The following is a 17,302-nucleotide window of genomic DNA, read 5'->3' as shown; positions in this document are numbered from 1 at the left end:
TCAGTCTGACAGACTTTCCTCCCCCAGAGCCACCTGGATTTAGGAAATGCCAAGCTATGAATAATCAGGCCGACCTCGCCCAGGTCTGAAAGCAGAAAGGAAAGAGTTTGGGCGTTTAAATGCCCTTCAGGTTGGAGAATGACCCTTCAACAGGATGTTTTACATTTTAAACTTTATAATCAGCAAATCAGGAGTAAAAACGGAATTTAGGGGAACCTGAAGCGAAATTCTTTTCATTCTCTCTCTCTGTCCCCCCTCCGCACTACCTGCATATAACATGCCCTCCCCACATCTGTGGATCCCCGTGGCTCACAGTAACATGACAGTGGGAGAGCACAAGCCATCAGTTAACCCGAAACAACAGGACTGATTATTTTCACAAAGTAGGAAAGGCAGAGCACCTAGGGTTTAGTCAGAAGAATGGATTCCAGCCTCAGTCGGTAATTAGCTGTAGGATCATGGGCAGTGCAGTTTAATGTTCTAAGTTTCAATTCTTCCCTATTTTTTTTTTTTTTTTTTTTAGAGACAGTGTCTCACTATGTCACCTGGGTTGAACTATAGTAGCATGATCATAGCTCACTACAGTCTGACCTCCTGGGCTCAAACGATCCTCCTGCCTCAGCCTCCCAAGTAGCTGGGGCTACAGGCATGCACCCCCATGCCTGGCTGATTAAAAAAAAATTTTTGTAGAGGTGGGGTCTTGCTGTGTTGCCCAGGCTGGTCTTGAACTTCTGGCCTCAAGTGTTCCTCCTACCTTGGCTCTCAAAGTAGCTGGGATGACAGGCGTGAGCCACCATGCCCAGTCCCAATTCCTCCCTTTGTAAAACAGAAATAATAACAATTTTTCATGATAATTGAAACTCCAGGATGGTTTTGAGTATCACACACCATAGTGCATGTTGACGCGTTTGCTAATTGCTCTACGTTATTTCTATAATGGTTATAAGATGGAGACCTCCTGCTGGCTTGGAAGTATTCACAGAGCTGCGTATTTGGTGTAGATGTAGTGTTTGTTTTATGGATCCTCAAAGGATTGGGATAATTAGCTAAATAAATCTTGGCTAAGCCAGCATGTGTAAGGTAGTCATGCCCTTAGCTCAGTAACATGTACAAAAAAGACCCGTAAGGCATGAGATCAAAGTGGAGATTAAGAATGACTCCCCAGTAAAGGAGAGTCACCTGGGGAAGTGTGAGCCCTGGACGAACCACACTTGTGTGGTCACCTGGATCTGGCCATCCACAGGCAAGAACAAGACTTGCAGGGCAGTTATGCAACTGGGTGACTAGTGGGGATGATAATCCTATAGCAAAACGTTAAAGAATAATAATATCAAATACCCTTTGCCAGCACGGTGCAGAGAAACACTCATTTTCTGGTTGGAAAATCTATAATGCCAATAAGGCCTCAGAAATGTTCATAAGCTTTGACTTCAGCCAGTCTAGAAAATTATCTGGGAAAGATCTTAAGGAAATAGTCACATTCAAGAGCACAAAATCTTAATTGTAACATTGTTTAAATTAGCAAAAAAAAATTAGGAAGCATCTATGTGCAGCAGTAGGGGGTGGATTAAATGAAACAGCAAACATTCTTATTTTTATTTTGATTATTTATTATTATTATTTTTGAGACAGAGTCTCGCTCTGTCACCCAGGCTGGAGTGCAGTGGGCATGATATTGACTCACTGCAACCTCCGCCTCCCAGGTTCACTTGATTCTCCTGCCTCAGCCTTCCAAGTAGCTGGGATTACAGGCGCCAGCCAGCAGGCCTGGCTAATTTTTGTATTTTTAACAGAGACGGAGTTTCACTATGTTGGTCAGACTGGTCTCGAACTCTGACCTCAAGTGATCCACCTGCTTCGACCTCCCAAAGTGCTGAGATTACAGGCTTGAGGCACTGTGCCTTCCTTACAACAGGTAAGTGGCATGTCCCAGGTTCCATGGCCTAAGTAACAAAGACTTGCCCAGGACTGAGACCGTCTTACTCCAGTGCTTTTCTCTAGACAAGGAGCTGTCAGGACAAGTTGCTGTGGAATTGAAACAACCCCATGGGAGCTTACATGTGATCAGAAATTGCATGGTGGGTCTGCAGCGGTGGGCCGGAGCGGTCTGAGTTGGTGCAGCAGGTAGCCACAGGGCGCGGCACTCATAGAGGAGGTGGAGTGTCCCCGGCCCTGGCATGCTCTGCAGAGAAGACCCTTTCTGGGTCTGGGCTTAGAGCAGAGGGCTGCCGACCTTGGGGCTGGCCAGGCACGGTCTCCAGAAGGAGTCCTTCTCTTCCTCTTTCATCATCATCTCTTCTCCCTCCTCCTCCTCCCCTCCTCCTCTTTCCCTCCCTCCTCCTTCCCCCTTCTTTTGTCCCCATTCCTCTCCTCTTTCTCCCCTCCTCCTCCTCTTTGTAGAGAGAAACCCAGTCCTCCTTCTCACTCCCTTCTTTGGCTCCCCCTTGTAGATGCTGGGAGAGAGGGAAGTTTTGGAGACATGATCTGGCTTTCTTCAATTAGCGTCCTTTGAACACTAATATTTTACTCTCAGATTTAAAAACAAGACAGAGGAAGTCAGTGCCCTAAGATTTCAAATATTATCTCAGAGGGGATCAGAGATTTTATGTGAAACCGCCCGGCCTCATCAGTGTCCTCTTCATCATGACCACTGCCACCACCAGCACCTTGCAATCCATCCAGGACACCAACCCCTCTTCAATGCCATTTCCTGTCAACTCCTAGGGATAGTCCTGCTCACAGATACAAGGTGCGATGTTGGGCCAGCCATTCACAGAAAGAAGGTGAAAGGGCCATGACAGACAGGGCAGTACGGACTCTCTGTTTCCAATGCTGGACTTGAAGGGAGTATAAATTAACATAAATAAACTACAACTGACTTGAAGCCACATTAGAGTCTTATCTGGGAGGCAATACAGTGTCATGGTTAAGCATGAGACTTGGATTGAAGTCTCCATTTCTCACTGGTTCTGTGACCTTGGTAAGCCTCTCTCTTGCCTTGGTCATCTAATCAGTAACAGGGGGGTTATCACAGTGCCTGCCCCATCAGACTGCTGGAGTCATGAGTGAATAATGATGCAGAACTCTAGACTGGGTCTGTTTTCTTCACCCATTGCATACCTAGTACTATCACTGGCACATAATAGGCGCTTGGTAAATATTACGAGAAAGACAGATGAGTGAATAAATGAATGATGAACAAATGAATGAATGAGAACATAGTAAGTGCTTAATAAATGTTAATTATTAGCATAGTGAAGTATCTAATTCTTCCATCCCCTCTTTTTCTCACATCTGTGGATGGTAAAACTGTTAGCAGCAGGAGCATGATCCAATGCAGGCATAACCAGGGATTTCTGAGGACAAGAAGGGCCTGAGACATCTATAAACTGGATGATCATCATGGAAAACCATTGAGAGTGGAGTCTGTCACAATCTGCTCTCTTACAACATTGTGTTGCTTTTTTCTTTTGAGACAGAGTCTAGCTCCGTCGCCAAGGCTGGAGCGCAGTGGCACCATCATAGCTCACTATAGCCTCAAACTCCCAGGCTCAAGCCATCATAGCTCACTGTAGCCTCTAACTCCCAGGCTCAAGTGATTCTCCTGTCTCCCAAATAGCTGGGCTTACAGGTGCCATCACGCCCAGCTAATTTTTGTATTTTCAGTAGAGACAGGGTTTCGCCATGTTGCCCAGGCTGGTCTTGAACTCCTGACCTCAAGTGATCTTCCCTCCTTGGCCTCTGAAAGTGCCAGGATTACCGACACGAACCACTGCACCTGGCCTGTGCTGCTTTTATATTATCTTTTTCCTCCTTTTTTCCCTTTATCTTGCTCCTTTTTATACACAATAGTGCAAAGAACAGGGAATGCATGAACTTTGCTCCGGAAAGATCCTGGACAAATTGTGTTATCTCCCTAGGCTGCCATTTTATTCTCAAAATGAGGACATGGGCGCCATCACTCTCTGAGTTCTTGTCCAGTCTATCATAGTCTGGTTCTGTGATTTTTAAAAAATAGCTTAACACCAAGGTATATTTGAGTGCCTAAACTTGCAGTTTCAAAGTGTAGCCTGGGGACCCAGGGAGCTCCCCAAAGACCCTTTCAAGGGGTTCTAGGGTCAAAATTCTTCACAATACAGCAATGTTATTGGAATTTTTCACTTTCTCTCTCTTGGAAATGTAAAGGATATGAAAAGCTCATTAATATTCTTTGTGATTCCACTCTGTAACCAGCCTTTAAGAAATTATCACTTGCTGAGTTTTTATGTGGTATACAAAAGAATTTCACAGTTAACTGAAAAGGCTATTAAAGTACTCCTCCTTTTTCCAGCTACATATCCAAGTGAAGCCAGATCTTCATATACCTCAACCGACACAACCTATTCCACCACATTGATGTAGATAGCAATATGGGAACGTATCTGTTTTTTCTTAAGCCAGACATTAAACAGATTTGCAAAAATGGAAAGCAGTGACCCTCTTTGCACTGATTTTTTTGGAAAATATAGTTATTTTTCAGAAAAATATGTTGTCTATATTAATGTGAAATTGGTTTATTATGCTATGTTCAAATGAACTAATATATACATAGTTTTAGAAACTCTCAGTTTTAATTTCTGATATAGTAAATCTTGCTAGATATAACTCACATTTAAGAAAGAGCTCTATGGGGCTGGGTGGAGTGGCTCATGCTTGTAATCTCAGCACTTGGGGAGGCTGAATCAGGAGGATTGCTTGAGCCCAGGAGTTCAAGGCCAGCCTGGGCAACATAGTGAGATCCTGTCTCTACAAAAAATAAATTTAAAAAATTAGCCGGGTGCAGTGGCACAAGCCTGTAGTCCCAGATACCTAGAGGCTGAGGTGGGAAGATTGCTTGAGCTCAGGAGTTCTAGACTGTAGCAAGCCATGATCGTAATAATGTGCCCCTATCTGGGTGACAGAGCAAGAATCTGAGAGAGAGAGAGAGAGACAGAGAGAGAGAAAGAACTTTATGAGAGAGAGAGAGAGAGAGCTCTATGACAGCGAGAAAGACACACACACACACACACACACACACACACAGAAAGAAAGAAACAGCTCTATGGGGTCCTTAATACTTTTTAATGTAAAAGGGTCCCGAGATCAAAAAGTTTGAGTTCCATTCAACACTATTCGAAGTTTACCAGAATGAGTGGGAGTTTGTCCTTGAATTTTGAAAAAATTAATTAAGCATCTGTTGTTTAACCTCTTAAAGCTTTTAGTTCCCCCACCCTTCATGTAGACTTTTAAAAAAGACTGAGGTCACTTCTCTGTTTTCATCGTGTTTTGCCTGAATGTGGGAATTTCGCAGCACTCTAAGCCAGTGTCGAGCAGATGGAGATGTGTAAGGTTTAAGCGAATGAGAATCAAGTTTTCAGAATCTGGAATATGTTCTAAAAATATTGATCTCTTAAACTCGTAGCCTGAGCAAACATTTAACATTAAATAAAGTAAATCAGTAATCTCCCTCCCATAGTTACCCTCTCATTGAAAAAGACCAGATTATTTTGCAGGCAATTAATTAATCCCTCTCATAGCCAGGGAGAGAAACCAGCCAACTCACCTTGTGAGTTTAGTATGGTATGATACTAAAACTGGAGACAATTTAGGAAAATAAAATGATAGGCCAATGTGGGGGTTTTAAATATGTACATATTCTTCAATATACTTTCTTGGACAATTCTGCTGCCGTTGAGGGTGGACTGGTTTAGTGATTTGCTTCTAGCAAATAGAATGTGGCAGAAGAAGACATCACATGATATGTGATGTCTAGACTAGGCCATGATAGCCTCGTGGCTTCTGCCTTCTCTCTTGGGTCACTCTGGGAAAAGCTAGCTGCAGTGTAAGAGGATGGTTGGCAGTCCTATGGAAGGTCCATGTGGTGAGGAGCTGAGAGCTTCTGTCAGCAGCCATAGGAGGATCTTGGAAGTGAATCCCAGCCCCAGTTGGGCCTTCAGATGACTGCATCCCCAGCTGACATCTTAATGGCAACTTCTTGAGAGATGCTGTGCCGGTACCACCCAGATGAGTTGCCCCTGAATTCCCGATCCACAGAAACTCTGAAATACTAAATTTATGTATTTTAAATCAGCACAATTGGGGGCTACTTTGTTATGCAGCAGTAGCAAAATAAAATAGCCAATATAACTTATGAATATACAGGTGTAAAAATCCTGTAGAAAATTCCACAACTCTAATTCAGTGGTGCTATATTTCAAATAATTCATTATAACCAAGAAGGGTTTAACTCAAAAATGGAAGGATAGTTTAGCATTAGAAAAATCTATTAATGCAGTGTACCACCTTCACAAAAAAGGAAAAGAAAAATTTGGATTTCAACATTCATTCATGATTAAAATTTTAATAAACTGAGACTAGAAGCTAACTTCCTTAACTAATAAAAAGATATTCACAAAAGTCCTACATAAACATTATACTTAATAGTAAAACTTTAAAAGCAGCTCCATTTAAGTCAGCAACTAGATAAATGTCCTATCACTGTTTCCGTTCAAAAATATATTGGATATCTTACCCAACATAATAGAGCAAGAAAAGCAAAGAAGGGGCACAAAAACTGTAAAAGAAGAGAACAAAATGTCCTGATTTGTGAATAATAATTGTCTACAGAGAAAAATCAAAGAGAATCATTGCCAATGTTTTTGAAGGCTAGTCAAGTGAAGCAGTGGGAATGGAGAAGGGACAAATAAATCTGTAACTGAATGTGATCAATTAATTGTAAACATCACTGCACTCGGACCAGCCAGGGACAAACTATGAGACCTCATAAAAGAGCTCAACAAGATTTCTGGCTACAGGCTCAAGATACAAAAATTTATATATCTGTAGACTGTAACAACCCAATAAAAATATCAAACAAGAGGGCAAAGGACCAAGAGAAGCTTTGATGCTTTTTTTTTCTCTCTCTCTCCCTCCCTCTTCCCTTCCCTTCCCTTCCCTCCCTTCCCTTCCCTCCCCTTCTCTTCCCTTCTTTCTTTCTTCTATCATCTTTCTTTCTCTCTCTCTCTCTCTCTCTCTCTTTCTTTCTTTCTTCTTTTAGATAGGGTCTCATTTTCATTACCCAGGCTGGAGTGCCGTGGCATGATCATTGCTCACGGTGGCCTCAGTGACTTCCCAGGTGATCCTCCCACCTCAGCCTCCCCAGTAGCTGGGACTACAGATGCGAGCCACCATGCCTGGCTACTTTTTTCTATTTTTAGTAGAGATGGGGTTTTGCCATGTTGCCCAGGCTGATCTCGAACTCCTTGGCTCAAGTGATCGGCCTCCCAGAGTGCTGGGATGACAGGCATGGGCCACTGCGCCCGGCCGTTATGATGCTTTTCTAGAGGAATAAGCAAGGAGACTTCCTCAACAATACAAAGACTTATTACAGACAATATTAAAACTTACTATAAAACGTATTATTAGTTGCAGTGGCAATGAAGACAGTATGACATCAGTACTGAGATAGACTTACAGGCCAATGGATCATAGACTCTCCCACAGACTCATGCATGTGGAGACTTAATAAACGATGAACATGACACTGCAGTTCAGCGGGGAGAGGATGGGCTATTCAATCAATGGTGCACAGATATTTCATTATCCACATGGTAAAAATCAGAACTCAACTCACATCATACACAAAATAAGTCAAGTGGATTTAAAGACCTAAATATGAGAAAACTATAGGCTGGACGTGGTGGCTCACACCTGTAATCCCAGCACTTTGGGAGGCTGAGGCAGGCAGATCACTTGAAATCAGGAGTTTGAGATCAGCCTGACCCCTGTGGTAAAACCCTGTCTCTACTAAAAATACAAACATTAGCCAGGCGTGATGGCGAGTGCCTGTAGTCCCAGCTACTCAGGAGGCTGAGGCAGGAGAATTGCTGGAACCCGGGAGGCGGAGGTTGCAGTGGGCTGAGATGGTGCCGTTGCACTCTAGCCAGGGCAACAGAGCAAGACTCCATCTCAAAAACAAAACAAAACAAAACAAAAACCCTATAAAAGAAATATAATACAGAAAAAAACTGTATAAGCTCAGGGTAGAAGTGGACTTCTTAAATAAGACAAAAGAAACACAAATCATAAAGAAAATGATTGACATATTTGACACATTAAAATTGACATTGGTTCATCAAAAGATACCATTTTAAAAAGTGGAAAGAGCTACACACTGGGAGAAGATATTTTCAATGCACATAACTGAAAAATGATTCATATTCAGACTGCAGAGAACTCCTCCACCTCGATAAGAAAAAGCAAACAACATCACAGAAAAATGGGCCAAGGGCTTGAATAGTAATTTCATAGAAGAGGAAAAGTAAATGGCCCATAAACATGTGAAAAGATGCTCAATCTCATTAGTAATCATGGAAATACAAATAAAAAGCACCACGCCATACCATTTTATACCAACCGGATTGACAAAAATGTTAACGTCTGACAATACCAAATGTTGCTGAACTTGCAGGGCAACCACATCACCCTGCTATTGAGAGTATACATTGGAAAAGCCAATTTCAAAAACAAGTCGGTGTTATCTAATAAGAGGGAAGATACACGTACGGTACAATTTAGTAATTCTCCTGCTAGCATATGCACTAGAAAGATCTTGCACACATGCACTGGGAAGCTTTTATAAGAATGTTCATAGCAATAATGTTTCAATAGGAAAGAGTTGAAAACAGCTCAAATTCCATTAGCAGTAAAATGGATAAATATTTGTGGTCTAAGCAACTCAGGAGGCTGAGGCAGGAAGATTGCTTGAGCCCAGGAGTTCAAGGCTGCAGTGAATCATGATGGGGTCACTGCACTCCAAGCCTTGGTGACAGAATGAGATCCCATCGGGAAAATAAGTAAATATTGTGTACTATTTGCCTTCAATGGAATATCACACAGCAGTGAAAAGGAATAAATGAATCCTGGCTGAATTTCAGGAACATCATGTTGTAGCAAAAATGCAAATAGAAAAATTCACACAACATAATTCTATTTATTCACAGTCAGAAAACATGGCAAAACTAAACAAGACATTGTTTGAAGATACAACCATAAGGTGAAACCCCGTCTCTACTAAAAATACAAAAATTAGCTGGGCGTGGTGGCACATGCCTGTAGTCCCAGCTACTCGGGAGGCTGAGGCAGGAGGATGGCTTGAACCTGGCAGGCAGAGCTGAGATCGCGCCACTGCACTCCAGCCTGGCGACAGAGCGAGACTCCGTCTCAAAACACAAAAAACAAACAAACAACAATCATACAACCATAAGTGGCAAAACTATAGAGAGAAACAAGGGATGATAAACACAAAATTCAGGATAATGTTTCCATCTCTGTTGGGGAGGGGAGCACGGCATGAGGTCGATGGAATCCCATGAAAGACTGGGGCATTAGAACCCAGAGCCTCTTTGTTAGCTGGGTCATGGGTGCATGACAGTATTGGTTTATTATCTTTTTGATGCCTTCCAGATGGGTATAAATATAGATGGGGGATGTGTATTGGCTAACTGTGAACTGAATTAAAGTGTTAATCTAATGCAAAATGGTGCACATGGCCTCCAGACCCTAGATCCAAATGGTTTGGGTAGAAACCTGGCACCGCGTCTTCTTGAGTAGCTCTCTTAATCTCCCTGTGTCTCCGTTTCTTCACAACAACTGGATCTGACAAGAGTGGATTACAGCGAAATTATAAGGGTTATATGTAATACTTAATATTTTGTCAGATGCTTAAAGCAGTACCTGGTACCAGGAAAGCACTATATATATGTTAAACAAAGGGTGGGGGCTTGTGAAGAGGTTTGGGGGAGTGGAGGGGAGCACTGAATTTTCGAGGAGTTCTCATAAACCGGGAGCAAAACTTTAAAGGCCTGGCACTGCACTTCCAGTGTGGGGACAGCTTTTGTGGCCCCCTTTCAGAGACTGGGGGGAAGCAAGGTATTCTGTGGCAGATAACTTGGGAAGTTCTTCGGGCAGTCTGTTGATGAAGGGAGGGACAAATGTCACTCCAATTCACAGTCCATGACATGCCTGTCCTTAGTTCCTTGTCATGGGGGGAGCTGCTTCCAGGGGTGAATTTGGGGGTCTCAAGCACATCGTGAGTCCGGCTCACTGAAACCAAGCTGCGTGAGTAACCAGCCCAGCTCCTTCTCACCTGGGTGTTGGCCTGCCCCCGAGCACACCTGGCCTTTTCCTCCGCTTCCTGTATCCAAGGGAGAGGAGCCTTATGTTGCCTGAGGGGACCTGGTTCTGGGGTTAAATTCTGAAATGATCTGGCTCCCAGAGAAGCTGTGCTGGCCCGTCTCGGGCCTGAGGGACTGGGGAGGCACCATGTTGCCACCAGAAGCACTGCGGAAGGAACTAGCAGGATCCTAAGCTTTGGAATTATACTCTCTTCCTAAAGGACGTTTCCTACGTCATGTGACACTCTGTGTTCATATGCTGGTGTTCTCTCTTCTGAGTGTGGGAACTCCAAAGAGAAAAATATTGTTCCTCCTCTTCCCTGGATGGTGAAACGGCTTCTAGCTTTCATCACTCCTGCTGGTGACAACCGTAGGTTTGTTCCAGAAGCCGTTACTGAGCACTTGCTGTGTTCCGAGTCCGCTATTATTTCAGCCTCATTCTTGCCCCCGAGTGGGGCGCAGGCCATACTGCCCCTTCATGAATGAGCCTGGCCCAGTATGTGTTGCCAAGTGAGATCATCTGTCCTTCGGGGAGGCTGTCTGAAATCATGTCTAATGTGACCTGCTTCTTTTACATTTTTTAGCTTTCTGGCTCCCTCAAAACAAACAAACAAACAAACAAATAAACAACAAAAATAGCCATTGTTTTGAGTCCAAGTGCTTCAAAAGGCTCCTGCTTAAGGACTGTGCTATGGTAGACATGGCGGTTCCTTCTAGCCCAGATGTGGCCTAGAACTGTGTCAGCTCTGTCAGGCACTAGTACCCAGGGAGATGGCCCAGCCCCTGTAGGGTGCGCTCCAGCTGCTGTGGGAAACACAGAGGGTTCATGAAGTCGATCTCCGTGGCATCTTTCCGCAGCAGCTGTGCCCTCATGGCAAGGCTGGTTTGGTGCTGCAGGAAAGCTCTAAAGCCAGATGGCAGCTTTGTCAGGGGACCTGGACCAGTGTGGGCCCAGCAGGAGGCCAAGCACCACGTGAGGAGAGCTGGAGAGACCCTTCTCAGGGAAGACTGCACCAGCGGCCCCCAGCGGTGACACCCACCCCTAGAGGAAACCATGGAGGGAGACAGCCCCCACCTTAATGGCACCACCCCCAGGCTCCAGGGAGGCTGCCATGCCCCTGGCCCGGCAGCTCAGCTCCTCGGGGTCACCTGTTCCCTCTGCCAGCCACCAGCTGCCATTCCAGGGCGTGGTATTCTCACTGATAAAGCCACTCTGGGCATACGTACACCTCATCCCATTGTTGGATGTGGACCTTGCAAAAGAAGGCTTCCTAGGCCAGGCCTACAGGAGCTTGGCCTGGGATGGTCCAGCCTGGCTGGCGGGCAGCCCCGACCTTCTGGCAGCTGCGGGACCGCCTGGGCGCCCCGCCACCCCAACCAGGGCCTCCTAGCCGCTGTTTGTGGTGACTCACCTCTGGTTCCCAGGAACGTTGTTATTTTTGACCCTGATGTTATTAAGATTGTGCCCAGATTCCCTGCAAATCGTCCACTAAGCAGTATGGGGCCCTAGTGAAAGCACGCGGAGAACAGAGGGCCCAGGGTTGCTGGGCAGCGCACTCCGGAGGCTCCCCAGCCTTGGAGAGCTCCAGCCTTCCCTGGGGGTGGTGGGGAGGTATGGCCGAAAGGACTCCTGCGCCCCACACCCGCAGCGCCGACGGGGCGTGGCCCTGGCCCAGCTTTCCCTGGCTGCTCCCAACCCCGGGGCACCCAGGGCCCGAGCTTCCTCTACAGAGCCTCCCCATCCTTGTGGGGGGCGGGGGGGAATCAACCAGGAAAGGCAAATTGTGCAGAGGCCACTACAAAGAAATTCCCGCTTAACATTGCTTCCCCTGCACCCAGCAACTTTCAGACTAGCAGAAGAGGAGGTGCCCTGCCCGCGACTAAACCAGACTCGCTTCATTTACTACCCTGTCAGCGTGTGGCCTGATGGCCAACTCTGGGCTCTGAACTCAGCTCTCCCAGGCTGCTGCCGATCTCGGGGCACCCAGAGGTCCGCGCCGGCAGAGGCCTGGGGAGCGGGGCCGCCTGGGGTTGGAGGGGGAGGTGTTCTTGTAATCTGCGGTCCCCAGGCGGGCGCCACCCCTCCACCCGCCCGTGCCGGGAGCGCCCGGCCCGATAGCGCGCGCCTCCGGGGCCGATAAGGCCCTCGGGGGCCCGGCCCGCACGTCACAGGCCCCGCAGAGGCTGCGGGGAGTCCGCCAGCCCCAGCTGCTCCTCCTCAAGCCCCGACGGCCCCTCGGCGGGCCCCTGCTGAGGGACCGGCATGCCCTGGTCGGTGGGCTTCCGCAAAGTGAGTACTGGGCGGCTGCTCGGGTGGACGGGGGCGATGTCAGGAGGGGGCCACCCAGGCCGCTCCGGTGGACAGCACGCGGGCAAGGGCAGCTTTGCACCCCCTGCCTCCCCGTGGCCTCCCTGCCTTAGCAGAGCGGCACATCGGCCTTGTAGCTGAAGGGAGCAGGTGGACTCTGCCCTACTAGCTCAAGCCAGTACATATTTTTTACATTCAGAGATTTGCTGTCAAATTGAGTTCCAACTACCTGGGTCTCTGAATTATGTCCTGTCAGCAACAGCGCTGGGGAGGGATGGTTTTTAGATTATAGTCCAAATCTATTGAGATCCTAGAAGCTTTCCTTTGAGTCTGCTAAACTGCGTTTTGTAGGTGTATCATCACAGGCTGCAGGGTGGGCCTCCCGGCTAGGTGGCTGTCACTGTCATTTGGAAGGGGACTTTGGCTTGTTTTCTCAAAGACCCACGGAGGCCGGTGGTCTCTGGGTCACACCTGCTCGGTTCTCTGGATTTATGTCGTTAATTCATGGAGGGAAAGACATCTACCAAGGAAGGAAAAGAGCGGTAGCATGGCCCTGGGAGATAGGCTCTCATGAATATTTTTCAAGTGATAACGGCGTGTTAGCAAGGCCAGCCCAGCCTTCTCGTTCTCCCTGTGTAGATAGGACCCATCCTATCTCTGCCTGGCAGCACGGCCAGCCTGCACCATGTGTCAGTGTCCTGTGCTGGGTACGGTTCTTAGTTTGGTGATGGGTTCAGAGCCCAGAGTTGGCCATCAGGCCACACGCTGAGAGGGTAGTAAATGGACATCAGGCCACACGCTGAGAGGGTAGTAAATGGCCACCAGGCCACACGCTGAGAGGGTAGTAAATGAAGCGAGTCTGGTTTAGTCGCGGGCAGGGCACCTCCTCTTCTGCGGGTCTGAAAGTTGCTGGGTGCAGGGGAAGCAACGTTAAGCGGGAATTTCTTTGTAGTGGCCTCTGCACAATTTGCCTTTCCTGGTTGATTTTTTTCCCCCTAAGGATGGGGAGGCTCTGTAGAGGAAGCTTTAGTTCCACCAGCGGCAAGCACTTCAGGTTAAGTTCGTAGAGTCTTTTTCCTCTCACCGGACCACTCCAGGGCAGAGGTTCAGGGTGAGCCTTGGAGACCTGCTCATAGCCAACTTTAGAAGGTGGCAGGTGATTGCAGGTGTCCCGTGTAATGTGTGAACTGTCTTCAGACTCAAACACAAGTCTTTTGCAAGAATAAGGAATGGCCGATGGAAAAAACGGGTAAAATTAGCCTCCTTTCACAAACCAAGTCACAGCCTCAAGCCGCTTTTCTCTGTGTCTCAGTTTCCTTGTGTGGAAAACGAGTCTGCTGTGAGACTGAAGTGAGGTACTCGGTTATGAAAACATTAGCAAAGGGGACAGAGGCTTGAAGTTGGTTATTGTAACGAGGATCCATATACTCAGCTCACTCTTGACTTTATGGGTCAATTATAATTAGTTTCTTCTCTGTTATTGGTATATAATAATTTACTTCTTTGTGGGATACATGTGAGTGTTTGTCTCACGCATAGAATGTGTACTGACCAAGACAGGGTATTTGGGGTGTCCATGGCCTTGAATGTTTATCCTTTTTACATGTTGGTATCATTTCAAGTCCTCTCTTCTGGTAACTTTGAAATGTACACGGTATTGTTGCTATTACAGTATAGTCACCCTAATCTGCTATAACACCAGAAGTTATTTCTTCTCTCTAACGGTATGTTTATACTCATAACCAATCTCTCTTCGTTCCCCTTGCCCCCCACCCACCCCTCCTGGTCTCTGGTATCTATTATTCTATTCTCTAGGTCCAAGAAATCAACTTTTTTAGCTCCCATGTATGACTGAGAACATTCAGTATTTGTCTTTCTGCGCCTGGCTTATCTCACTTAGCATAATGACCTCCAGTTTCATCCACGTTGCTACATGATTTCATTCTTTTTCATGCCTCAGTGGTATTCCGTTGTGCAACTGTAATTAGTTTTTATATTTATTTATTTAATTATTATTATTATTATTATTATTATTATTGAGATAGAGTCTCACTCTGTTGTCCAGGCTGGAGTGCAGTGGTGTGATATTGGCTCACTGCAACCTCTGCCTCCCGTGTTCAAGCAATTCTCGTGCCTCAGCCTCCTGAGTAGCTGGGACTACAGGTGTGCGCCACCCTGCCTGGCTAATTTTTGTGTTTTTAGGTCTCAGTCTCACCATGTTGGCCAGGCTGGTCTCAAACTCCTGACCTCAGGTGATCCACCCGCTTCAGTCTCCCAAAGTCCTGCGATTATAGGCGTGAGCCACTGCACCTGGTCTATAATGGTTTTTAAACCCAGGTTGCCACCTCTCACCCCAAAATGGTTCTGCCAGTGTCTCTGCAAAACCAGCTGACTTATTTTGAGATTAATCAAACTGAAATATATTTAGAAAAGCAGGTTTCAGTTGTTGTTGTTGAGAAAACGAACAGAGAAAATAGAGTGTTTTCTAAAGGTAAAGTGACTAAAAACCTTTGTCCTCGAGGTCTGTGTAACAACCTTTACGACCAGGCAGGGTGGCTCATGCCTGTAATCCCAGCACTTTGGGACGCCGAGGCAGATGGATCATGAGGTCAGGAGTTGGAGGCCAGCCTGGTCAATAGGGGGAAACCCCGTCTCTATTAAAAATACAAAAAATTAGCCAGGCATGGTGGCGTGTGCCTCTAGTCCCAGCTACTCAGGAGGCTGAGGCGGGAGAATCGCTTGAACCTGGGAGGTGGAGGCTGCAGTGAGCCGAGGTCATGCCACTGCATTCCAGCCTGGGTGATGGAGCGAGGCTCTGTCTCAGAAACAAACAAACAAAACAACCTTTAACAAACATTTATGAAGCACCTATTGTGTATTAGGTCCTGTTGGGGCACCAGAAATATGGCAGTGAATAAAACTGACAAAAACTCTGTCCTTGCAGAGCTTATTTCCTGGCAGGGAAAGGAAACAGACTAAAAACAAAATAAAGGAGTCAACTACATTCTGTTGAAAGGTGAAAAGTCAGTCCTGTTATTGAGGGAGAGGGAAGTGGGCAAGGGAAATAGGATGTGTGGGGAGTTCTGCAATTGAAATAGAGTGCTCTGAGACAGCCTCAGTGAGGTGCCATTGGATAAAGAGGTGAAGGAGACAACCAGGCCCAACTCCAGAGGAAACAGCACATGCAAAGGTCCCGGGGCAGGCGTGTGTCATGGGATTAACCGGGAGGCCAGTGTGGCTAGAGCAGAGTGAGGCAGGAGGAGCAGGAGGAGGTGAGGTCGGAGAGACTGGGAAAGGGGCACAGGTGCAGAAAATACAGGGCTTTGTACATTGATGTAGGGATTTTACTTCCGCCTCGAGCAAGATGAGAATCATTAGACGGTATTGGTACGATGCAAATGGCACCATTTGACTTCTACCTATATCTATGACTTCCTAATGCCTTTGAAACCAGGGATTCACATTTTGTAGGGATGGGCTACCAAATTAAACCACCTGATATAGTGTGGCAAATGGTGTTATCATGCAATTCTGATGCAACTGTTCTCAACTTGCTTCCCTCTGGGATACATAGGGCTGGTTGTTGACATTGTTCTGCATGACGTATTTCATGGCCATACCTGGGTATTAATAATCCCCCTCTCTCTTACACTTTCCTATTTAATGAGAAAATAGATAGTGCTATAGATGCTTCTTACTTAATAATTTACCACTGGTAATATTTAAAAGGAGATGGGAGCCACTATAAAATCACAATTCATATGTAGTATATGAACTTTTGATCACAGCTGCAGAAGATCCTTCGTGGTCTTCTTGGGACCTTGGCATGGATAAAGCGGACCAAGGTTCTGGAGCACGAGCTGTCAAGAAAGCTCGGGTGTAAGCATGCAAGAGCAGCGCTGTGATAGAGGGGAACCTTGAATGTGTTCTAAGTTTTAAAAACTAGCAGTGGTCTTCTTACAGGGGGTCTCACTCCCTCTAATCCATTCTTCACACACAACCAAAGTGCTGTTTTAGAAGGGCAAATCTTACCACTTCTCTTTCTTGCTTTAAATCTTCAGCCGCTTCACAGTGTTCTCAGGACAGTGTAGACTCCCTGCTGAGATGCCTCCTGTCCTGATCCTGCACTGTTTTATTTTGTTTGTTTGTTTATTTGTTTGTTTGTTTGAGACAGGGTCTCCCTGTGTCACCCAGGCTGGAGTGCAGTGGCACAAGCATAGCTCACTGTAGCCTCCAACTCCTGGGCTCAAGTGATCCTCCTTCCTCAGCCTCCGGATTAGCTGGGACTATAGGTGTGTGCACCTCCACATTCGGCTAATTTTTGTATTTTTTGTAGAGATAGGGGTCTCACTATGTTGCCCAGGCTAGTTTCAAACTCCTGGCCTCAAGTGAGCTTCACTCCTTGGCCTCTCAAAGCACAGGGTTTACAGGCATGAGCCACCACACCTGGCCCTGGACTACTTCTTACTCAGCACTCCCACAATAATTGTTCCAGGACACTGTCAGTTCCTTCAACAGACTGCACTTGGAAATTTTTACATAATATTCAGAAACTCCACATGGGTGGGACTCGGGCTTGCCTTGTTCACTGCTGTGTCCTTGGCACTTAGCACAGTGCCTGCCACTTAGTAGATGCTCATTAAATGTTGGTTGCATTCATGAACAAACAGTAAATTATTTGCAGAACACCTCGTGGTCGATGACTGCTTAGCAGTTTGCTCACAAACCTGTGATTGAAAATTATTGCTCTAGGGTTTGCGTGGATGCCTTTTTAGATACTCTGCTCTTGGGATTTTTTAAA

General features: G+C 46.2%; 1 protein-coding gene across 19 annotated transcripts in view; it reads left to right on the top strand.

Moving 5' to 3' along the window:
- The window catches only part of ANK1 (ankyrin 1), a 242,666-nt gene that overhangs the window by 84,911 nt on the left and 140,453 nt on the right, over positions 1 to 17,302 (top strand). For 2 of the 19 annotated variants that reach the window (XM_031669522.1, XM_031669515.1), the window contains exon 1: positions 12,358 to 12,483. The exons of 15 other annotated variants lie outside the window; for them this stretch is intronic. In XM_031669522.1, the coding sequence (XP_031525382.1) occupies positions 12,457 to 12,483 (27 nt within the window). In that variant the 5' untranslated portion in view covers positions 12,358 to 12,456. Of the gene's footprint in view, positions 1 to 12,357; positions 12,484 to 17,302 lie in introns of those variants that run through there. 2 more of the 19 variants (XM_031669513.1, XM_031669516.1) reach the window with 2 other exon arrangements.

The sequence above is a fragment of the Papio anubis genome, chromosome 8, assembly GCF_008728515.1.
Source record: "Papio anubis isolate 15944 chromosome 8, Panubis1.0, whole genome shotgun sequence".
NCBI lineage: Eukaryota > Metazoa > Chordata > Mammalia > Primates > Cercopithecidae > Papio > Papio anubis.
This window is presented reverse-complemented; position numbering and strand designations above follow the sequence as displayed.